Below are 25,085 nucleotides of genomic sequence, written 5' to 3' on the forward strand. Positions count from 1 at the left end.
TGCTATGTTTCTACCGGCATTGATCCAAATCAGGGTAGCTGTTCTGTTGCTGTTATTTTGAACAGCCTTGTTCCAATACTTGCACTATGATCAGAGTGCAACCATGGGAGCAAGCTGCCTGCTTCCACACAAGCCTGCTAGTAGTATATGTGCATGCACAAACACACATACAGTGCACACTCAGGAGTGAGGTGATGCCATTTAGTCAACAAGTTCTTCAAAAACACTAAAGGGAGGGGTGGCAAGTACACTTTTTAACACAGGTACATACTGTAATACCACATCATGATGGAGCTTAAAATGAATTTAGTTGTACTTTTTGTCTGCTTTCAATACCACTGTTCCAGCTCTCAGTGAACTACAGGTACTGCAGATTCAATGAACGGGCAATATTGGTTCACTCAAAGAGGAGGCAAGACTGAATATGAACACAATTTTTAAAATCACACACTAACAATTAAATGAAAAAAGTCTTAACCACTATCTTTTTCTGTAAATGAGAGTTCTGTCTTTGCACTCTTAATCAATTACAATTAAAAAAACAAATCTGACGCTTACTGTGATTGTGATTTACAATAAATCCTCAAAAACAGTGATCAGGATGTCAACAATTAAAATTTGAACTAAATGATGAGTAAGCAAAACAAATATCTAGCCTGAGCAAGGAATGCAAACTTTTTCAAGAAGCTTGGAGTGCAAGAGATGCATTTTATTGTATGCTCATTACAATGAGTAACACATTTTGAAATAATAGTCCCACATAACAGTGACAATCTTATTTTACATCGTGTACATCATTTTTTACAGCCACATAAAACACAAGGTTTCCCAAAGTTAACTTTCTGAAGTTTAGAAATATAAAAAAAATTTATTCTCAAGGAACTGATTCTCATCTGGTGCAAAAACAAAGTATGAACATTATCTGAAACACAAAGCCACAATATAGTAGCATGAAGTAAAGTTACAATTTATTATGTGAACAGCTGTGTGCAAACATAAAGCAACTTAAAAAAAAAAGTTTTAAAAAAGTACACATTATATGCATAACATTTATGAACAGTTTTTAATTATTAAATAGCCCTAGACCAGCTTGTTATATTAAGCGCCATTTTGATTTGCAGCATGCTAACACAAAGCATTGTTTAAAGGGATGCATATTTCAAATGTATACACTGTAAACTGAAGATCCACCTCCAAACTCTAGCGGCAGCATATTGTTCTGGTTAAATACTGCATATATAACTTTCTTACAGATTGAAAATGCATGTTTATAGTATGGTATATGTTTTGTATGAATTGATTAAAAGGTGCAATTTTCATTTCTAAATGGAAAGATTTTTAATTTGCAAGGAAGGACCACAGTAGTCTACCCTTGCCAGGAACACTGCCCCCTAAGATTCCCTAGGCATTTCCAACTAATGTAATCTTGATACTCTTTTTTGAAAAAGGAAAACAGTAAAATAGCAAGAAAAACAGTGCCAAATCATAGCACCAACAGCCGCAGCCATCAATTTTTTATTCTTTTTCAAAAATATTATAATAATTAGATCGGCCAAAAGGTAATTTTTTTATATCTGCCATACTGAACATTCAACTGCAGTTTTCAGATAAAAAGGGAAATTATATACACACACATCTTCAATCCTAGTACTGAACAACACCTTTTGAGCTCAAAAACAATGCTGTATTTTTAACACCATATCCTGCGATAACATAGGTCAGCAGCTCTGGAAAAAAAAAGTTTAAATATTGCTCATTGAACCTAAATAAAGGAAGGAAACTATGTTTCCTGGTGAAATGTGTGTTTGCTTTAACAACAACAAAAAAGACAGATCTCAAAATCTAACCAATTCTTGTTTCCCAGCACAGTTAAAAAATGTAATGACAAAGCAACTGACTTCTACCTGCATATTGTAGACTTGCCATAGCAAACATTTCTAAAAACTCCCACCCCCAGTTTTCATTAAGGATATAAATGGCGTTATTGATAAAGGGCTAAGATAACGGTCTTAGTATTTTCTTTAGCTTAATTATATATAACACTTTAAACAGAAGACATTCAAGGTCTCTTTCCGCAGCTTTTCAAACATTCATCTCTGCATTTTATAGTGTTCTTTAGGTTTTGATGAGCAACAATCATAGGGCTATGAGATCCCCTGTCAACCCTAATACTTTTAAAGACTTGTAATACAAAGAATGTAAAGTTATGATTTAATATCAAGCTTTGAAACCAGGAGAAACAGTTCATGAGAGTTTTCTTCCCCAATTAAGCAGATCACAGTTTCTAAACCGTTTTCTTCTACAGCTCATATGTTACATTAGGGCCTCTTTGTGATGTCTCATTATATGCTGATTTTTCTCTGATGGTCTACGGAATCCCTTTTTGCAGTACTCACACCTGTGCGGATAGTCTTTTGTGTGTATTGATATGACATGCCGCTTGAAGCCTGATGCATCTGTAGTGCTATACTCACAATACTGGCATTGATAGACTTTCCTTCCACTGTGGGTCTTCATGTGCTTCTTCAGTTCAGTTTGTTGCCTAAATCCTCTCTTGCATCTTTTGCATTTGAAAGGCAGGTCCTTAGTGTGAACTGAGAGAATATGCCCACTAAGTACAAAAGGATCTGAAGTCTTAAAGTCACAGTGCCTGCACTGATGTACCTTTTTACCTTTATGTGTTTCACTGTGCTTCTTGAGCTCCGATGGACGGTGGAAACCTTTTTCACACACCTCACATTTGTGAGGAAAGTCCTTTGTGTGAACAGATATTATGTGCCGTTTCAGGTCACTTGAGTTGGTGCTCTTGTGGTCACAATGTGGGCACTGATGAGTCTTATGCCCTTGAAACAACTCTGTGTGCTGCTGGAGTTCTTTCTCATCTGTGAATGCCTGCGGACAATGTTCACATTTAAAGGGCAGGTCAGTACCATGCTTGGTTTTGATGTGTGTCTTCAAATTGGACTGATCAGCACAACGAAAGACACAATGCTGGCACTGGTAAGGCTTCTCCCCTGTGTGGGTCCTCATATGCTTTTTGAGCTCAGAAGGATGGCGGAATCCTTTCCCACACTCAACACAAACATGAGGGAAGTTCTTGCTGTGAACCGCAAGCAGATGTCTATTAAGCAGTCCTTGCTCTGCTGTCTCATAGTCACAATATTTACACTTGTGCAATTTAGGTTCCTTGTCCCTTAAGATCAGTTTATTTGAACTCAGTGGGCTTGCTTCTCTGTATCGCCTGGTGTACTCTGTGAATTCATGCGTTTTGTCAACTTTGTTGATGAGCTTATGGCTTTCCAAATGATTATGAAAGCTTACTTTCTTGTTAGTTGTAAAATCACAGTCTGTGCATTGGTATTTCTTCTTAATCATGTGATCTGGGTGGTTTTTCATATGCCTTTTCAAGAATCCCCTGGATTTAAATTTTTTCCCACATATGTGACAAGGGTAGACGGTTAAGGGTTGTCCATCAGGACCTATTATAACAGCTGTTTTAAACAAACAGAAAATATTATGAAATAAATTGTAACAAGAAAAAGAATGATTCTGACATCAATGAAGCAGAACACAGTATCATTTTTAAAAAAACACCAATCATGTAATGTTTTGAATAAAGAACAGAGCAATCCAAAAGTGGGAGAGTGAGAATTAAAGGCAGATTAATTGCTTTTTCCTATGACCAACTAGGTTCTTGCCAGCAGGGGAGAAAGTATTGGGCCCCCACATTTTGCCTTTTTAATGTTCCTTTCCCATGCTAGGATTTATTTATTTTTAAGTTTCCCTCCCACTGATTTCAATAGGATATCAGTGAAGTGGGAGTGGGTTGAATTCTGTGGATCCAGTCTCAGCACATTTGTGGAACATTCTTTTTGCCATTTTCAAAATCTGTGCTTCCGCGGTCTCAAAGAGGAGGCATACAAAGTTGGATCACCCTCTTCTAGGGTCAACCTCTCTCCCATTCACTAGATCTTAAGAATCCTATTACGACTAGAATTTGTATTTATTGCTTATAATACTTATAGTCTTTTCACTTTCTATTATTCAACCATATTTTCAATTCTTCATACTTTTGTCAACGTATGCTGAAATTTACTGCTGATAACAATTAAACAAATCTTCACTTCTGAGGATTCACCAAGAGGCACTGAAATTTAACACTTTTACAAAAGAGACTGAGGAATGAAAGACAGTTCTTGTGTCCAAAGCTGAAACTAAGAACTTCAAACTTAGCAAGCTTCTAGCTGGATAAGCTCAAAACACTTGTCATCAATATTTGGGCTAACAAGTATGGAGATTAAGTCCTAAAACAATACCGGAAAAACAACAACTTTACATGGATGGCTTTCAAAGACAACTGACCACCTCAACCAAAATTCCAAAGTCAGGGTAGTACAATATTCCAAAGTGAAAAAGTGTGGTGCTAGAAGGATGATGGTTAAGTCTATTTCCCTGTATCAGTTTTTGTTTGAAAAATGGCGTGGGACATTTTTACCAACACATTAAGTTGGCCGGAACAAAAAAACTTCCTAATAAGGCATATTCTATGCACCCTGGTGTTTAGAAGCACACACAAACATCTCCAAGGTTTGGGTATTTATATGTATTCCTGGATAGTTTCTGTTTGACATTTTTACTCCAGTATTTTACACTGGCTGGGGTAAAGAAATACTTCTATTGAAAAATTCAGTTGATTTCCTTGGAATTTTTATGTGGAGACTTTTTATTTTTGTTTTCAGAAAGAAAACTGTAAATGTCAGTGGCTGAATTACCGAAACATGGATTTCTGCTGTGCAAATGACTATGTCCCATAATGACTACACTGTAGTCTAATATTGTGTAAATTCTACAATGAAAAATGCACTGAGTGGTGGTTCTTTGCCCTTGCTGATTTTTTAAAAAATAATTTTTTGTGCTGGCTGTGCACAAGCTGACAGTGCAACACAACAAAGAATAATCTCTTATAAATTACCTTTTAGGAATTTCCAATCCACATGCCTCCTACTATATTAATATAACAAGAACTTAGCTACTGCAGAAATACTACATGAACTTGTAGTATAAGAAAGTCAGGAAATACTCTTCTGACTATGCAGCTAATAAGATAAGAGAAAACTCCTAACACTGTAAGAATACGGAATCAACTACACTTTTATCTTCTAATTTAAGAATGCTAAAAGCTACAGATAAGTAGGTAAAAGCTAGCCAAGGAAGTCGTTTTACCTGTTTGCCACTGCCTTGCTTCCCCTCTCCTCCTTTTCTTGGCTTTCTGTTTAAGCAGTCTGTTTGTGCTAATGCTATCACAGATTTGCAGGAATTGTGTTGCATTAACATTTTTGTTTTCTAATCTTGCATCCAAGTTGGTTCCTGATGTAAAAGACCAGATACGCATCACAATGTGGCAAGAGGCTACCTTATAAGAGCTTATTTTGAACACTGAAGCTGTTTAGAGAAAGGACCATCTGTTGCAATTGTGTTTGCACTGAGATTGGGACAATGGGATTCTGCTTCATCATAAGATGCTAGAAACACACACTGGATAATAGCTACATATATTTTTTTAATACAACACACAGAAAGCAATGATTTGCTTTTGTTTCTATTCATCTTACACAAGCTGTTCTGAAGCTAAGACTGTGAAGAACAGGAGGAAATACTTTGAATTAATAAATGAAAAAAATGTCAGCCAACATCATTCTCACATTCAGGCTGTGATCATATGCACGTTACTAGGAGTAACTCTCAATGAACTCAGTGGGGTTTATTTCTGATTAGACATACTTAAGGTAACTTATTGAAAAGAACTCCTATAATGAAAGATTCACCAGATCCAGCACTGGGGATAGAGCAGAAAGGCACAAAAATTGCTCCAGCATAGCTTCTTCTTGCTTCCTTTTAGCATTTTAATGGAGTATTTCATCCAAAAATGAAACAGAGGTAGCTGCTTGTAAGAGCTGGTGCCAAGTTTAAAAGGAAAGAGGGTTTGTTTTGGGAATGTCACAGCAGGGCTATTGACAGCCCTACGCAAGGGGCTGGTTAATATCATAATTGTGTTTTCATTTACATTGAATTATCTGCTGTATTAATATTAATGTGCCAATTCTTATATAGTTGCTGATGAAGCCTAAATGTAGTTCTCAACATCTTTGCAATACTAGACATATGAGCAATTCTTCATCTACTGACCTGTTGTTTGACAGTCTTCATACCTCCGGGGAAGTCTTCTATCATCTCCTAGGGGAACAGGTAGTTCCTTGAAACAGTTCACACATTCCAACTGCATGATGATTTCAAAGCAGTCCAACACAGAAAACAACTAAGCTAATCATTTCTATTTCCAAGTTACTTTTTTACCAACCAACCTCCCAAATCTCACACTAACTTTCACTTTAGATACATGATTTGCTGTCAGTTGCTTCAAAAATAAAACTTAGTAATAGTCACTGCTTTCCAGACATTCATCTTTTTTATGCCATAAATGTAGTGTCTACATTATTATTTTTCATTACACACAAAAATAAGTAGCAACTAGCCTTTAAATGTTTGTATGAAGCTATTCTACAAAATAACATTTGCACATTAGTTCACAGCATTAACAGAAACACTATACAACTTGTTAGCACTGAGCCTCTGATTTGTCGGAATCATATGAAGCAGCCTTACACGGAGTGTGACCATTAGTCTTTCCTAGTTTTGTCAACTTTGACAGTAACTTTCTAGGGTATTAGATAATTGTCTTTTTTAGCATCTTATACTTGCGATCCCTTTTTAAAAGAGATGCTGTGGATTTAACCTGAGACCTTCTACAAGCAAAGCATATTCTCTACCACTGAGCTACTGTCCCTTCCCATAGGAACATAGGTATGTGCACACATTGCTACACATAAGCGGTTGTTTGGCTAACTAGGGCCTTCAAGCTACAGGCTAACCCTCCGTATTCCCTTTGCCACAATCTTTTATTCCAGTGCAAAGATTCAGAAAAGCGTATATATATAAGAGGGAACTAAACAGAATGAGGAAAGTTAAAAGGAAGTTTAAAAATTATTCTCTTGCTCAGCCAGTTGTGAGGACATGGGACAGGATGGAAGACATAACAGCAGTCTATACTGCAGCAGACTTGGGCTGCTTAAAAGGGAAAATGTTGGCACTTTAAAAAACCAAAAGGGCAAAATATAAGAGCTTTTCTATTCTGGAGACCATACCTACAATTCTGACTACCAGAATTAAATTGTTGTCTGGTATGGAAAGTGTGTTAACAGTATTTGTGGACCTCTGCTTTGTACAGTGGTCAGATAGCATATGACTTTTGTCACATTTGTAACACCATTTGAATTTGCCATCTAGTGAGAGGTTTTTAAAAAAATGAAATATATATTTGTATTTTGGGGATCTGGGTTTCAAATGCTTCTCTAATTTCATTAGGTGAATTCAGCCATTTTTGTAACATTTTCTGGAAAAAGAGAATGGGTAGCACAGGGGTAAACCTCAGAAGCCTAGGAGCAGCACTTTGAAGTCTAAGTGTAGGTGGGCTGACAATTTCCTATAATTACAAACAGAATATGCAGACACGTACATGAAAATGGGTTCTTTGAGCAAGTGTTTGAAGTTCCCTTACTATTTTAAAATATTAAAACTTAAGACTTAATTCTGAAAGCTTCATTTCAATTGCCACATGAACTGCTAAAGGCAGAAAGAACTCTGGAGAGTCTTTAAAACGAATCCATGGTCCTCTGTACAATACATTTTATTATGCTTTTATGTCCACTAAATGTTAAAATTATTATTGGGGTAGAGATGGGTTAGTACAATTAGAAAGGAGAGAAGGGACTCTCATGAAGTCATAATCTAGCATCCTACCATAAGCAGCAGCCCATGCAACAGGAACAAAAGTTTTATTCACACCAGTGTCTTCAAGCTGTGCTTCAGGCAGCGATGTTGCTTCTTCTTCACCAACAATAACCTCCATGTAAACTTCATCAGCTATTTCAGCACAACCTATATTTAGTTTTAAAGGGTATATAAATTAATGACACTATATATGCCATTTTCCAGCTTTGCTCAATTAATTTGTATTTGATTTAGTAGTTATCTCCTAAACCAGAAGCTACCAATCTATTTGTGAAAATCCAAAATCAGAATGCCAGATTCATGAAATTGCCATCAAGAGTTTCCCCTCTATGTTCAAGACTACAAACTGATACAGATCTCATAGGAAAGAAGCCCACTTAACTTGGTAGGGGCTGTTTCTCAGCAGGAGCAGACAAGAGGAGAGGGGCACACCTACATAGCTGACTTCCTGTTAGTGGGGTCAATGTGCATACCAGGAAAAAGCTCTGATGGGAAGGTTGGTGCAGTACAGGCTGCACCTAGTTCTAAATAAAAATGCTGAGGATTGCATTTCAAAGAAAACTGCCCATCTATGTATCGGATCACAAGTCCATGATGTGCAATATAGTGCAAACAACAGCACACATGACAAAGTTTGGAATGACCTCTCATTTGCAGTTGATTGAATTTCAGCTTGTTTCTGGACTGGTGCATGTAACTTAGGCGGGGTGTGTGTGTTAGGATCTCTATCCTCATTTTAAGTATAAAATAATCATATAACTATATAGGGATAAAATCCCTTCATGTTCACAGTGGTTGTGGGAGGGAAGAGAAATGACAAGATTACTTTCTTAGCAACACAAAAATATAATTCTTACCAATATCTTCATCCTCTTGAGAGGAATCTTTAACAGCCATATAAACCATTTTCTCTCGCTGTACTCTGCCGACGCCGCCTTGGTCTAAAACTCCAGTTACAGAATGCCCATTATGAAAGTCACTTTCTGTTACAATTTCTGTTCCACCTTGAAGAGAATAAGTAATTTTTATTTGATAACGTTTTGATAGGAACAGTAAAATGTTTCATTTCTTTTCTGTGTGCTTGATGAAATAACAAGACAACAACTGTCATTGGGGGGGAAAGACAGCACGGTGGGGCAGCATTTTAATTTCCATTTAGCATGACAAATTGTCATGGGTTGGACATATGGGAGAAAGGAACAAACTCAGAGGAGTCCTTACAAGGGCATGGGGAAAGGGGTTGGTTCTGGAAGTTGAGTGAGATAGCCAAGGCAGAAGCTGGGGGTGCTTCAAGCTATATGTAATCTATGGGCAGAGTTTTCATGGTTTTGTTTTGGTATCTTAGTTATTTTAGATTCCCTTATGAAAGACAATGGAAGGAATTTAATTGGAAACCACTACGAAGAAGTATTTGTTTTACACAATGTAAGCAACTGGATTTTGTAAACACTACAAACTAGCAAGTTGTGATACTTACCTATTTCCACATCATCCTCAGCTTCAGCTTTAAATATGTAAACTTTAATGACTTCAGAACCAAAACCATCATCTTTAGATACATCATCATGTGAAACCTCAGTGCTGATTTTTAAAGGTGTGTTTCCAATATGGTCTAGCTTTTCCCCAACATCATCCACTATAAAAAACAAACAACAATAAAAACCAGTTAGAAGGAAGCAAGAAGCAAGTATTACCAATGTTGCTCAATTGTTCTTAGCTCGTATATGCAAAACACAACATGATTTACAATATAAAGCTGGCATGCAGACCAATCACCTTATTTTGCCTGTTTTGTGAATATTTCACATATGAATAATTTGTTTTATTTTACTGTTTTAATAAATTTCACCACCAAAAATTACAAGCACACTGTAGAAACGTGTCTGTTACATTATAATGTCTGATTAAGCAACAAATAACTCAGAGTTATTTTTGTATTGCTGCCCCTTTCTCCATAAATATATATATATAGAATTAAAGGGTAGGCTTGTCCAATTTTAAAAAGGAAATTAACACAGTATATATTTTCTTTGCAAGATTTTCAAAATATCAAACAAATCCAAGATGTGGCTTGCTTTCCAGACTATAGCATTCTGAAAGATGACAGAGTGACAGAACAACAGTATAAAATGTTAGCAAGTCACCCTGCAAGGGTGATGTAAGACTCCAGGAGAGATGTAACACTTCAGATTTATAAATCAGAACAGGATAGCATTATCACTCCAATATACCCCTTCCCGACAGGCATTATTAAACTTATGCCAAACTAACCTTAACCATGGTTGGCCTAATGAGGGTTCTTTCTTAACTCAAGTATGCTAAACAATTCTAGATATTGATCAGTATGAGTTGTATTCAACCAAGTCCTACTCAGAATAGACCCACTAAAATTATGTATGTTAACTTCAGTGGGTCTACCCTGAGTAGGATTGGTGCTGAATGCCACATTATATCTTGTGTAACTATGCTTCAGGCCAGTGCCAATGCATATCCTAACCTGAGTTAGACTTACAGTGCAAGCGCAGGAAGAAGAATGAAAGAAAGCATTTGATATGGCCCTGCTTCTCATCTCTTAATCATGATTTAAGAGATTTGGAACACTACTTCTATACTGAGCTTAATTCTGAACTCATAAACAACATACCAATTATTCTCTTTCAATACTATGAGCAGTATCATCAAGTCAAGGTGCTTTAAACTAACAAAATTCAGTAAAATTTCCTTTGCTGGAACTTGGAATTAAATGCCCAATATGACACCTCTCTGCAATTGGTCAGCAATAGGCAAATAGGGCTCATTTTCACATAATACATATTTACATCTACTAATGATATGTAACACTTGAATTTAACAGTGCAAATTTGTGTGTGCTCATATTGCCTGTGCTGGATGTCATTTAATGATACCTGCTGAACAGCAGCAGTATTTGGTGTCATTGATGAAAGTGGTATTTCAAAAATCTGTGAATGTATCAGAACACTGCTGGAGCTACTGAAAACAGAACTAAGTAAAAATAAAAAAGCCAAGCACTATTTTTGTTTTTAAATTTATCAGTAATGCTATGGTGAATCATTTTTTTTTTTTTTTTAAAAACTGCCTTGACTGAAGTTATTTTTAAATGGGTGCTTGGTTTTTTTTTTTTGTTTTTTTTTTTTGCAAAATGGGCATTATCCATCACTCCTTATGCAACCTGCTTGTGAGAGAGGGCATCTCTGTGGCATAGAGTAGCTTTCCCCAACCTTTGGTCCTCAGATTTTGGAATGCAGCCTCTGTAATCCCCGCCAACATGACCAGTGGTTGAGGATGATGAGGACTGCAGCCTAACACCTGGACTCAAGGCTGAGAAGTTTGGCAAGCATAATGGGAGCCTTTGCTGATCAGAGTAAATAGTGTGCATGCTGAAAACTTGGGGGACTGCATTGTTAGGGGATCTCCTCCAATTTGCACAGGAAGGGAGGATCAAGGCACCAGCACAAAAAAAGAGTTGTTCTTTCAAAAATATGGTTAATAAATAACTCCTTAACTACTCACTTAATGGAGAACCTAATCCCAGATTGGAACAATGAACATTTTATTCTTCTATAATAGTCCCTTGTTTTTAAAATGCAAAGTATTTTTAATTCTTTTTAAAATTACATGGATCAGTATAATCAGTATACCTATGTCACAGTGGGATTTTAAAAAGGCAATATTCTCTATAGAGGATATTGGTGATAAAAAGTAATGTGTAAACGCTTGTGGCTAGAAAGCCTAAGAATTTCAGACTATTCATTAACAGTGAAGCGATAATTCAGCAATCAGAAGATGTGTACTCAAATGTCAAAACTAAAAGATGGCAAGCATGCATAAAATGTGACGTTTTTGAAGATACAGTGGTGCCCCGCAAGATGAACGCCTCGCAAGACAGAAAACCCGCTAGACGAAAGGGTTTTCCGTTTTGGAGGCGCTTCGCAAAAGGAATTTCCCTATGGGCTTGCTTCGCAAGACAAAAATGTCTTGCGAGTTCCTGCGGGTTTTTTCCCCTTTTCCCTCCCTTTTTCTAAGCCGCTAAGCCGCTTATCAGCTGATCCGCTAAAAGCACTAATCCGCTAAGCCGTCAATGGGCTTGCTTCACAAGACGAAAAAACCGCTAGACGAAGAGAATCGCGGAACGGATTCTTTTCGTCTTGCGAGGCACCACTGTAACATTAGTGCCTTGCCTATTGTTTTTTTCTTCTGTTTCCTTCTTTCAAGGTTCTGGTTGAAAAACCCCGTTTGATGGAGAACAGCCTGGTTCTGCAAATTCTCATGCACTGGTTTAATTTTAGTCATCAAATATAATTCTCGGAAAACAATTATAAGGCAATAAGAACATAAATGTGAATCATAAGACAAAGAATGCCATAAAAAAATTCAAAGTTCCTGAGATGCTAAATGCATAGGAATAAGCAAAAACAAAATGACAATGCTTAATCTCTAGCTGAGAAAAAAAGTGAAGAAAAATGGGCAGGCACATTTTTGTGAAATGAACCAATCTAGTTGCTCCTACCTGTTGGTGTTCTTAGCCAATGAGTGAAGTCAGAGCTGTGACTGATGAGTTGCTTGGATACTAGGCAACATAACATTTCACCCTGCACTTTAGTATTTTTCTTACTTCTGTCTTATTTGCTAGTCCTTGGATCCACATAACTGCTGTTCTGTTTTGTTTTGCTGCCTGCCAGCCACACAGAGCAATATGCAGGTAGCCACCTGAACTGCTTAAAAACTGGGAGTAGAAGAAGCAACTCCCCAATAACTGCCTGTGGGCCATATAGAACAACTTTTTGAAAATGTGAGGAAAAAATTATGGGAATCCTGCTGATGCCGCACTGTTTGTTTAGTTTGCCTGCTGGAACATGCAGCGGAAAGCTGCTTGAGAGGCCTCCACTGAATACAGGAGTGGGTGTGGATATAGTAACCCTTTTCTTGTTTCTGCTGCATACCCTACAACATGGATTGTCCCAAAGTTGTGGGATGGACTCATTACAGAGGTGTCATAACAACAATAAATTAATTCTCGCTATTCCAAAATTGTGGAAGCAGTAATGCTGAGTCATTATTTTTATCATCACATTTTTCCTGATTGTTTCCAAGTTGTTGTTGGGGGTGCATTTTAGAGGCATCATTATCATCACGAACTTTTCCTCCTGTGTGGTGCCTAGCAAGGATTGCTCCCAATATGTTTTCGGAAGGGAGTGTTCAGTACAAAGGCCAGAAACATTACTATTATCATCTCCTCATACAGCCCTAATTTTGAAAAAAAAACTTCTAAATGACAGTCAACCTCAAGCATTGCAATGTTCAATGCCTACTGTGGTGAGTTTTATATTCATTTTGTTATTTTCCTTGTCTATCTATTTTTTCTATTCAATGCAGATAGCCAGAAAAGAAAAGAAAAGAAAAGAAAAGAAAAGAAAAGAAAAGAAAAGAAAAGAAAAGAAAAGAAAAGAAAAGAAAAGGCAAGGCTTGCCAGCTAGCATCATGCCTTTATTTGTGGCTATGTATGTATATGGCTGGCTATAGTAATTTAAAATTATTTCAGGATTCAGTTATATTTTATTTTCCAGTTCTAATCTACAGCAGCACACCAGAACAAACATAACATCCAAGACTTAACAGCGTTTGGAAAAGTAGAAAGCATTTCAAAACTTATTTGCTAACGAATTAACACAAAAGAATAGCTTTTCCTCCATTTTTGAACCATGTTCTATTCCTGTCTGGTTTCTTTTTCTGCTCTTTTGGAAGTGCCAGCCATTTTCTGACTGGTGCCCTTAGCACCTTCTTAAAATTCCAAATGTTCCTTCAGGCCAAAATGTTGGAAACCAGTGGTTTGCATGTCATCCAAACCAGAGAGGTGAAGGTATCTCCTCTTTATCCACCAAGGTTGTTTTACAGGTGTGTATTGTAGTTAAAGAGGAGAGATCTTTTTTTAAAAAAAAGAAAAACTTTTATTGGTTTTCAGAAAAGGAAATACTCCCCAAAAGTAAAATACAAAATATAACAATACAAACAAAAAAAGAGGTAATTAGCATGTTGTATGGCTTTCATATTATTATTATTATTATTATTATTTTAAAAAATTCTATACCACCCTTCATTCGAGGATCACATATGACAAAGGTGCTAACAAGGAGAGACTTTAACCACAATCCCTGGTTCTGATGACATACTAAACGAAACACTGGCTTAGATACCACTCTATGCTGAAAGGACTGAGAAGCAAAGGAGGTACAAGTTCCTCTCTTGAAACAAGCAGGTTTGCACAGCCCTAGCAAGCCATAATATGGTGAATGAGGTTGCTGAATTCCTAAAAAAAAAAAAAATCTCCTCTGTAAATTTCAGTGCATGACTTATGCATGAGATGAGATTAGACATTATGTCACTGAGTTGATGATAAGAACTGAAGTATTCCAGTGGTCAAGTGTAATTATATTCTTCACCATTTCTTGCCCATTTATCCTATATAAATGTATTCTATCAAATAGTAACTATATGGCGTGGCAGGTGGGGGGAAGCCAGGAAAAATATTTTTATCACAAAAATAGTACCTTCAGGTAAAACATTAGTACCAGCATTATTGTAACACATTAAAAAACACATAACTTACCTCTCTTTCTCTCCCAAACACTTCTGTTTAAAATTGTTAAGTCTTGCCTGAAAGGCAGCAGCATTACAACAGGCAATATAATAATGAAGTAGTATCTTGAAATGATCATCCATGGTTCAAAGGTGTGTACCACACAACAAATTAACACCTGCTTAACAAAGTCCTTTAAACATAATAAAGTTTGCATCTAGTCACAAAATGTCTGCAATGTAGGATATTTTAATTGAATATAGTAATTTCTGCTTTTAGAATGTCTAGTGTTGCAGACAAAACACTCTTCCCTGTTCAGGTGGTTCAAGCAGTAGGGAGTGCAGTGGTACCTTGGTTTAAGAACAGTCCTGTTTAAGAACGATTTGGTTTACGAACTCAGCAAAACCGGAAGTAGTATCCCAGTTAGCAAACTTTACCTCGGTCTAAGAACGGAATCCAAACAGTGGAAGGGCACCAGCGGCGGGAGGCCTCATTAGGGAAAGCGTGCCTCAGTTTAAGAATGGTTTCGGTTTAAGAACAGACTTCCAGAACAGATTAAGTTCATAAACCAAGGTACCACTGTACTAACATTTCTTTCCCACACATGCTGCCTTAAAAATGTGGAACAGTGACATGGATTTAGTCAGATGCAAACAGAGGAGACATTTAGGATACAGTCCTACACACACTTACCGGAAAGTAAGCCTGACTGAACTCAGACAGGATTACTTCTAAGTAGATATTACATTGTTAAACTCTACTGAAAACAGCTGCTTGAAAAGAAAGCTTTTCAGCTGGAATCACAGGAAGTCAGGAAATAACATACTGTTTCTGAAGTAGTTATCAACGTTCTGTGATTTATTTATTTATTTATTTATTTGTTTGTTTGTTTGTTTGTTTGTTTGTTTATTTATGGTGTTTATATATTGCTTTTTGGGTAGACCTTACAAGTGGTTACAAAACATTAATTTATCACACTGTTGTTGTTTTTCCATTTTTTAAAGCCCTTGTTACAGAGACATGTTAGGTGCTTAAAATATTGGAAACAAGGGGTCAAATAAAAATGTCGCAAACGTGCTCACATTTTTCAACTCTTGCAAGGTATTTTAAGGGATGCTACCATTTCTTTGTGTGTGTGTGTGTGTGTGTGTGTGTGTGTGTGTGTGTGTGAATACTTCAGACACTATAGAAATGTACTGTATCGATCAACCAATTCCATTCAATATGCACACTTTGGATTCCTCTTTCAACCCATGCTTCTTTCTCAACAAAATATACCTAGGTGTAACAAGATTTGCACAGACATCATCATAATTATATAGATATGAACTAAATGAAGAAATTTCAGTTTCATGCATTAATAATCCCACAACTCTCCTCACCAAAATTTTCATTTTAAAGTAATAGCTGCAGGACTATTACTTTCTGGTCTGGTCCACATAGTAAACCCATTAGTGGAAGAAACTGAATAAATTCTGTAAATTCCAGTTATATTATATTGTTGCTCTCAGCACAAATAAGTGTGAAGGGATTGTTTGCAAGAGAAATTCTGCAGAAAAGCCTGTTTACCAAAGAAAAAAAAGGATAATATTTGACGCCTCTAACTTACCTTTTCAGCTGTTTCCAGATGTGAGATGTTCAGATTCACTGTAGATTGCCAGCTCTCAATTCATATGATGTCTCAGCATACACTATGCTGGTGATGTCACACCAAGCACATAAGTCCATGAGACGTAGTTTTACAGTTGTGCTTTTATTAAGTAAGTTTAAATTTGCTTTACCTAGGTTCTATCTCAATAGAGGAATGTATTCTTAATTTTAGCAAACTATGCAGCACCATATTGCAGGACTAGGTAACTTTTGGCCAGCATAGGAAATGTGGCTTAGCCACCCATATTATGGCTCAAATAATAATTTCTGAACATGTGGTCTACAGCATGACCCACAATGTGAATCTAAACATTGCTTGTAAGAAACTCCACTACCATTTCAGATTGCCGTGATGACATTACTGGTGGTGGAATGCTAAGGGAAGTGGCGTGACACCACGAAAAAGTTGTCAACCTACTATACTGTAGTAAGCAATAAGAATAAGATTGGACCCTGTTATTACTAGGTTTTTTTTTTGTTTTTATGATACTTTTTGTTTTTACTGTTTTCATGTCTGCATTTTTGTATACCACTTAGAGACTTTCAATTTTAAGTTGTTTAGAAATTGCTTTAAATAAAATAACAGATTTTTGAAAGAAGCTGGTAGTGGAATATTATGTTACCCCTAAAGAACAGCTGCAATGGGTAGCATAGGATTACCAGTAGTGTGCATGCAGGGCTATCATATGGATCAAGAGCTAGCAATCCACTGTGGGTGTTTGAACATCACAAACATAAAAAACAAAAACAAAGAGATATTTCATTATTTGTGTGGGGTTTTTTTTTAGCTTACACAGACTGATGTCTTCCTTGTAACAGTTGTCATACCATGTTAGTTTCCCTCAGCAAAATCAACAAAGGAGTATTGGTGGCACCTTAACGGCAACAGAAACATCTTTCTAGCTCAGAAAACCCTGCATGCATCTGATGAAGTGGGTCATAATCCACAGAAGCTCATGTCATGGTAATTTTTTAAGTCTTTAAAGATGCCACAAGTCTGTTGTTCTTACTATCCGATCTTCAATTCATGTACCTTGGAAGTCGAACGGAATCTGTTCCGGAAGTCCGTTCGACTTTCAAAACGTTCACAAACCAAAGCATGGTTTCCGATTTGCTGCAGGAAGCTCCTGTAGCCAATCAGAAGCCGCGGAAGCCCCGTCAGACGTTCAGGTTCCAAAGAATGTTCGCAAACTGGAACACTCACTTCCAGGTTTGCGGCATTTGGGAGCCAAAACGTTAGACTTGCAAGGCGTTCGGGATCCAAGGTACGATTGTATTGCCACTAATTCCCATAACTGCCCATTATAAAATTAGTTTGTTGTTGTTGTTGTTTTCAAATTAACCTTTAAAAATGTCTACTTATTTAACATTGAAGTATTCCATTTGGAAATGTGTTCTAAAGAATGCAAAGAATTGAAGTGTTGTATGTGCACTGCTATGGAAGTTTTTTGTTTTGTTTTTGAAGAGTCTTTCATAAGAATTGTCAAGTCCTCCCAGCCATGGTTCCAAGAATATATATATATTAGAATGTTGTACTGTTCCCATAAACCTCTTTAACTGTGAAAACAAAATCTCACTGTGAGCTGTATTCTATCCTATCGTGTTCTTCTGCTGATAGAAGGCTCTTTGATCTAAGAGGTTTCTGTTAGCAGAAAGGGAAGGTAGAATTTATTTTCTCAAATTCTCTTTCCTCTGCAACTCCTCCAAAATCTGCTCAAGAGAGCTGGTGAACCCTTTGGAAGTGAAGTAGGAAGTGTGAATAATTGCAGGAGAAAGGGGAATTTGCAGAAATTTCCATTTTGGCTCACGGAAGCCTCTTCTCAATCCAACAGTATTCTTTAAGCAGAGGGGTACAACTCGATAAAGATTTATGTACACTAGCCACCTACCGCTACTAACTAGAAACCATTTTTAAGCAGTATTGAGTATTTTACGGTTGTAATGCTATTTCTTCCAAAATTTTATTGGGAAAATTATATTCAAACTAACAACCAATTATACTTCATAATCTCCCATCACTGGATCACTTCTAGTCTGAATAGACTCAAATGTCATATAAACCTTAACTTACAAGATATCATTAAGTAGTCTTCAGATGTGCTCTTGCCATCATCATCATCTTCAGTCTTTATAGTAACTGTAGAACCAGGAACAGTGCCAGCTGCCTGAATCACAGTTTCTGTATCTGAATTGGTTACAAGAACCTCTTCTGAAACCATTGTGGGAGAATCTGCTCCTGACACAGAATCTTGTACCACATGTTCCAAATGACCATCAGGGCCCGTAACAAGATCAGCCACAAAAACCTGATCAGGAACTCTAACAGTTTCTGTAATTAGATCTGAAGTCAAAACATGATCACTGGTATCTAGTGCTTCTTCAATAGCTACATCAGCCTCCAACACAGATTCAGGAACTATCACCCCTTCTGTGACAACATCGGTTTCGGTTATGATATCAGGTCCTTGGACAACTTCAGCCGCTAAGCCATGATCAAGAGTTATTCCATCATCTGTGACAACATCGGAAACGAGTACAGCTTCAGGAACTGACACAACAATATGATCTCCATCAATGTGAGCAGTACCAGCCATTCCAGCCACTATGAAACAAATGTAAATGAGATAAAGTATTAATAGTTATATTGCTGTAGAACAATACTAGGCATCTAAGAAATACATAGAATGAATGCAGTCAGACAAACTACTCTCCTACCTGTCATTACATTTAATTTTAGTTTAAGGAGGGCATATTAGGAGAGTGTTCTGTAATTGAGCTATCCTCCCCATAGGTAGGATAGGTGACAGTAGCTCATGTGAAGTCTGGTCTTCTGAAGGGAAAGGGAGGTTTTGCTGGAAATATTTGATAACCATATTCAGAAAAAATGGTGACATTCAATAATGTCCGCTTGCTTGTGCAACAAAACTCCACTACCACAATGAAGTTTTTGGTTTCTATTCTCCAGCCCCCAAGATCTGCTCCAAAGAGTCATCCAACCCTCTGGATCACATTTTAGGTGCACATGAAGACCGCAGGGTGAGGAGACAAAAGAGAAATCCCACTACAGGAGCAGGCACCCTCTTGTGGTGCTATCCTAGATATCACCCAATGCTTAAGGAATTCAATCTAGTTGTTCAATTATATCATTATGCATATAATGATCAACTTTGGCAAGTATTTGTGCTATAGTACAACACACCTACTAGAGATTAAAAATCAGTACATTCAAAGAACTTACTTCTGAGTATACATGCTTAGGTTGTTATAGAGCAATTCTATACACAAGAAGCTGGTGTAAAGCAAGCCAGTATAAGTTAACGGCTTACACCAGAAAGTTACACCAGATCCAAATGCTATTCAGGAGCACAGTTACTGCCCTAAGTCTGGCAGAGAGAAAACAAGCCTTACAAATATATATATATATATATATATATATATATATATATATATATATATATATATTTGAGATATAGTACCTTTTTTGCTAGCTTGACTTATGCCAGATCACATGACTGAGCTGAACAGGTTACGATCCAGCCTAAGTCTCTCTAATTCTGCACACACCATGTTATTTTTACAAGACTTATTATGCCAGCTTAAGATCCACTGGGCTCAAGTGAGTCAGTTGAGTTACAGCTGAGCTGCAATGGGGGAGATAAACTGGTGTGCAATGAATGAGAGAGTTAAACCAGCATAACCTAGCTGTGCTGGAATCTCCTGGATGAGCTGAAGATTTGATGGATCCTAACCCACTCATCTTGGCAGATCTAGTTATAGAATTGCTTTTCTAGTATATGGAATACAACTAATTAAAAAATAATTTTAACTCTCTACTGCCATCTAATATTGCGGATTCAATTATTTCAAAAATTAAATACAAGAATATTATAAACAATTGTGTATACTGCAGTCCATACACATTCCCCATGCCTCTGGTCTACTAAGGCAGCAAGCCAGCAATACTGCTACGCAGAAGAGGTAGCCAAAAGTGTCAGCCACCCACTGTGGTACAGCGACTCTCAGGCTCCTCTCCTACTATCTATGCCATGTTTTGCACCCATGCCATTCGTTATTCATTCATAATATACAGCAGGTGATTAGTAAACAGTCAAGTTAAAAATAAAAGTTTGTTGTTGTTTTACCAAAATCCTGCATAATCATAGTGTGAGGCATTTTGGACTCCTGTGTCTGCAACCCAAGACTTCCACCACCTGGATCCATAATCTTCTATGCTCACAAACTGAGAAAAGAAAGTGAATAGAAATTACTACTTGTAGTAACATAACTATCTTAGAATGTGTTTCATACAGAATTCAGTGCACACATATTTAGCAAGTGCATGTGTGCATCTTCTTCTTACTAGACTTTACACCAAGAGCAAATATCAGCATGACTCCTCAGCCTCTCCTGGTAGGGCAGGGGAGATAAAATAATGAATGCATTTATTTTGTGCTTTGACAGCTAACGATTTTTGTTGCAGTTTTTGCACATTTATAGAGTGTGAAATAGTAAAGAGTCATGCAACAGGTGTGTAAAGCCACTGGGACAAGGCTGCAGCAATAATTTTACCACCACATAACAAAGACCATTTCAGGTTCTCTGTCCATAAACATACCTGCACAATGACAGCTGCCAGAATCCTATACGTGCACAATTGGAAGGAAGAAAAAGTCCCAACCAAAGAGGAATGGGTTGCAAACCTAAAGGACTATGCAGAACTGGTGAAGTTGAGAGTGAGAGACCAAAGTGACCAACTTTTTATTGAAGAATGGAAACCCTTTTTGCAGTATTTGAGAAAAAACTATACTCAAAATTATGGACAGGATTTGAACTATGAGCAGTGGATTGAGAATGACAATAAATGTAACAAAGGAAACATGTATTAGATATAGTTTGACATATAATACAACAGAATATGGGTGGTAATAAAAACAGCACAGAGGTAAGGGTGGGAAGTCACCTTGTTCGTTTTGCAAAAGAAACATATCTTGAATTTGAGGTTAATGTGTTTAAGCTTTTAAAATTGAATAAAATGTATTATTACATAAAAAAGGAATATGTAGCACCTCACACAGGTATGAATCAACGTGTGGTATATCCCTCAGCATTGTTAACACTTGTGCCTATGTTCACCAGAATCCCACAGTGTCTGAATGAGACAAACTGGAATCTTCCTGATTGCCCTACCCTTCCTTTCTAATCATCCTTTAGTCACGGTGGGCCAGTGTGAGAAAAAGGATGGCCCCGAGATGGTCCAGTCAACAGGGCTTTCCTCTTACGTTTTACTAACCATGCTCTAACCTTGTGGAGCAGTAAGTAGCAACCTGCCTTATGCTGAATAATTAAGGCTTCCATTTGTTGCCCACATCCCAAGGAGTAACTTGGGGGAATGGAAGATATCACCTATGTGATTTCAGGGGCTTATGACATATTTATTTATACCTTAACCTTCTGACCATGCACACAAAAGATAATTTCCCCTTATCTTCCAACAATGCATGTTTACAGGTAAAATTAACTGAGCAGGGCCTGAATAGCCTTGTTCAGTACTGTATGAAAAGGAGTGCCACCTCGGAGGAGTACCCAATCTAGCAGATCAGGACAAGTGTCCCCTCTGTGTGAGAAAGTGAATGTGTTGCTTCATTTTTATATGTGAGAAGAGCGTATGACAGTGACAGGAGACCCACCAAAAGTCATATTCACAAGGCTCAGAAAAACCTGGAGCTAGCCCTGGTTCAATGGGGGCTTGCTCCTAAGAAATGTCCACAGCAAGGGTAGGCACATCTTTCTGTTAAAGGGCCACATCTGGGTACTGAAATTGCAGGGTGGGCAATAAATAGCACTGCAAGCATTACACTCATGAGGGATCCATCTTTTTGCAAGGCATATAGAGTCCCTCCTGGGCAAGACCACATCCCTGTCAACAGCAGTAACTCTGAGTCACTCAGCTGTTAGGCAGCAAATGTTTGCAGGTAGTTGTTTTTTTTAAGTGGCTGCTGCAGCTGCAATTGTCTCGCCCGCCACTTTCCCAACCAGCACAGCAGATGAGCTAAGCAGGACCAAGTCAACAGAGCTGCCATTAGCCACTAATAATAATAATAATAATAATAATAATAATAATAATAATTTATTACTTATACCCCACCCATCTGGCGGGGTTTCCCCAGCCTTTCTGGGTGGCTTCCAATAAGAGATAAAAAATACATTAAAACATCAGTCATTAAAAACAGGGCTCCCTTCAGATGTCTTCTAAACATCAGATGGTTCTTTATTTCTTTTTAAAGTGTGGAATTACAGGTGCTAATAAAGAAACACCTAAATTTTGTACAATTATTTTGTACAACCAGGCATTTTGCACAATTAAATACAAATGGAAATGTCCAGGACAAACATATATGGAAAAGGACTTGACCTACCCAATGAAGACTGTGGATGCAAAATTATACTTCCCCAGGTAAAAATAAACTATGCTTGCTTGCAGTAAGAAATCTAGGTCTACAGCCCTACTGAATGTCAGCTGCACTTTACTTCCCACAGCAAAAAAAGTGAGTTGCAGCAGAACACAAGATCAGATGTTTTTAATCATATGCATCCGATGAAGTAGGCTCTAGGCCACTGAAGTTTATAGCATAAATCTGCAGCATCTTAAGGAAGTCAAAAGATTGGGTTGGGATTTTTTCTGAATCATTTCCCAGGAAACCCGAACAGGCTAAGCTCTGCAAAACTAAAGCACACGGGCGAGTGAGTTCCAACTGAACTTAAAAGTAAACATGCAGAGGAGATCGGACTGCTTATGAGAATCAAAAACACATGTTCGAGACCAAGGCGCATTGCTTTGCTACCTGAATTTATATGCTTCATTTCTATAAGGCTTCTAGCTTGCTATTCCTCAGCGCGCAACAGACAGCTGGGGAAATGCGCGTGCATGGGACGGAGACGCGCATACTATATACAAACACACACAAAAACACACACACACACACAATCCTCCTCTTCCTCTCGCTTCCAATCAGCGCCCGTGATGAGCAAACAATAAAGCGGCGCTTTGGAGCCCGAGTCGGGCAAAAGGGGGTGGGGTTGTACCCATCCTTCCCCGGGGCGGTGTTGCGCGGCCGAGGAAGGGCAGGGAGCCAGCGGTGCCTAGCGCGGGGCCCGAGAGGAAGCACGGCAGCGAAGGGGCCCGTCGGCTGTGGGAGACAAAAGACTCTCTCGGGGAAGGCGGGAGGCGGCTTCCACCAGGGACAGCTCCCCTAGCAGGAGTTGCGAGGTGGGAAAGCAACGCTTTCCCCGCATCGCCGAGCCTCGTCTTCACCGGACTGCCGCCGCTTCCTTCTCTCTCTCTCTCCCCCCCCCCCTTTTCTGTCGTGCTTCTACGTCCCGCGGCACTATGAGGCGCAAGAGGGAGGACGGTTTGTCTGATTGCTACAGCCGCTGGGTGTCAGTTAGCGGGCGGGCAAGCATGTGTGTGTGTGTACGCGCGTGTTTTAAAGAGCTTCTGTAAGGTGGAGGGAGACGAGGGCCTCTGCCGAGCTGAGCTTCTCTGCTGCAACGGGCGCCATTTTATTTTCCGCCATTTTCTGGCTGCCTTCGGGCCCGGCCACAGCCCCGGCCGAGCAGTATGCGGAGGGGGAGAAGCCCGAGCGCTCGCTCGCGGCCGCCTGGCTGTGAGGCGCGAGCCGGTTCATACGCTTCGTATTTTTGCTTCGTTCGGTTTTTTAAATTAAAAAAGGGCGGTTGTTTAGATGAGCGGCCCTGTAGGCCTCGGGGCGCGGCCTGCTCCGGGGCCTAAGCGGCCTGGCGCCTCCTCCCCCGCCGCCTCCCCGTTTTTTAAAAAATAAAATCGAATTTCTGCTCAATTCCCTTGTCGCGGCTGAGCGCACATCCCCTTCCCCGCTTCCCCCCACACCGCCGCCGCTCTCCTCCTCACCTTCGCTTGGCGGGCTCGGGCCCGAGCGGGTGGGGAGTGCAGGCCCGAGGACCCGGCCGCCTCGGCTGTCGCTTTTCGGGGCCTGGCATTCGGGGTCCGCCAGGTCCGAGGCCTGCACCAATCACAGGCTAGGGCTAGGAAACGGCAGGCGGGCGGGAGCGCGCGCGGCCTGCTCACTCGCAAACTCACTCCCCCCTCCCTTTCTTCACCCTCGGCCCCCCCCCCACGCAACCACCAGCAGTCTCGCGACCAGCCGTTGCTGGAACACACGTCACCCAGGCGCAAGCATCAACCGCGCGCACTTGCGCGCCCCCCTCATCTTGTTTAACCCCCCCCATCTTTCTCATCTTCTGAGACCCTGCCGCCGCCGCCGGTGTCCAGAGCATGCGTAGCAAAAGCGAATGAGGCTTTCTATATGCCAGTACTTTCCTTGCCATTAGTTGTCGCGCGCGGGGAGGGGGAGGGGGGAGCCCAAGCAAAACAAAAGCCATTCGAGAGGCGCCCTGGATTGACTGCAGTGACTGGGGAGGGGGGAGGATCGCGGCCACCGAAGATGCGCGAGCGCTCGGTGGTCCGTCGCTTCACGCCATCGCTGACCAGAAAGGAGAGGTGATGTGGTCTTGACGATACCCCAGAAAAATAAATGATGGAAAATAACCGACCTGGTTTTTTTTTTGGGTTGGGGGGTGGGTGGGTACCGCAGGAGTTCTGATCTCGAAACCCGCCCCAGTCAAAAAACACACGGGAACTTAACAGGTCATTTCAGCACCGTTACAATAAACGATAACTGAGTTTGGTACCTCAAAACGTGTCGAATGGTTATTTCAAAGAGGCAATAAAAGGTATGGCAGGTGTCCCCCTCCCCACAAAAAACACACAACTGAGTTTCTCTACCGTTCGCTTTTTCTCATGTACAAGTCGTGATTCTTGCTCCCCCAACTCGTTTTTAAACGTCGCCCCGGTTGTATCTGGCCAGCCCTTTTAGGAATCTTTTGACCCCTCAGCGGTTGGCAAAGGGGTCGCGGCTGCCATCCTAACCAAGGGCTACTTTGGAGTAAGCCTTGT

General features: G+C 39.3%; 1 protein-coding gene across 9 annotated transcripts; it reads right to left on the reverse strand.

Annotated features, from left to right (window-relative positions):
• Window positions 1–688: 688 nt before the first annotated feature.
• On the reverse strand, window positions 689–25,085 carry ZNF711 (zinc finger protein 711). Of its 9 annotated transcripts, none has more exons than XM_081848487.1 (9): window positions 24,915–25,085; window positions 20,236–20,333; window positions 18,165–18,695; window positions 9,326–9,484; window positions 8,706–8,852; window positions 7,858–7,995; window positions 6,187–6,234; window positions 5,224–5,367; window positions 689–3,491 (listed from the first exon to the last, which is right to left on the reverse strand). In XM_081848487.1, the coding sequence occupies exons 2-9, from the start codon at window positions 20,312–20,314 to the stop codon at window positions 2,314–2,316; spliced, it is 2,424 nt and encodes an 807-aa protein (XP_081704613.1). In that variant the 5' UTR covers window positions 20,315–20,333; window positions 24,915–25,085; the 3' UTR covers window positions 689–2,313. The 9 variants fall into 9 exon arrangements, with proteins under 9 accessions (XP_081704613.1, XP_081704616.1, XP_081704615.1 ...); XM_081848490.1 differs by lacking the exon at window positions 24,915–25,085 and adding an exon at window positions 24,021–24,859 and having other exon boundaries at window positions 6,187–6,231; window positions 7,903–7,995; XM_081848489.1 differs by lacking the exon at window positions 24,915–25,085 and adding an exon at window positions 24,021–24,859 and having other exon boundaries at window positions 7,903–7,995.

The sequence above is a fragment of the Podarcis erhardii genome, assembly GCF_964252035.2.
Source record: "Podarcis erhardii genome assembly, chromosome: Z".
In the NCBI taxonomy this organism is placed as follows: domain Eukaryota; kingdom Metazoa; phylum Chordata; class Lepidosauria; order Squamata; family Lacertidae; genus Podarcis; species Podarcis erhardii.

Excerpts from the sequence above, each read along its gene's own strand:
- ZNF711 (XM_081848487.1), bottom strand. The coding sequence starts at position 20,314 with ATGGATCCAGGTGGTGGAAGTCTTGGGTTGCAGACACAGGAGTCCAAA. Across the intron at positions 18,696-20,235 it reads TATGATTATGCAGGATTTTG|TGGCTGGAATGGCTGGTACT; the intron begins GTAAAACAACAA and ends TTTGTTTCATAG. Across the intron at positions 5,368-6,186 it reads TGAAGACTGTCAAACAACAG|GAACCAACTTGGATGCAAGA; the intron begins GTCAGTAGATGA and ends CTTTTACATCAG.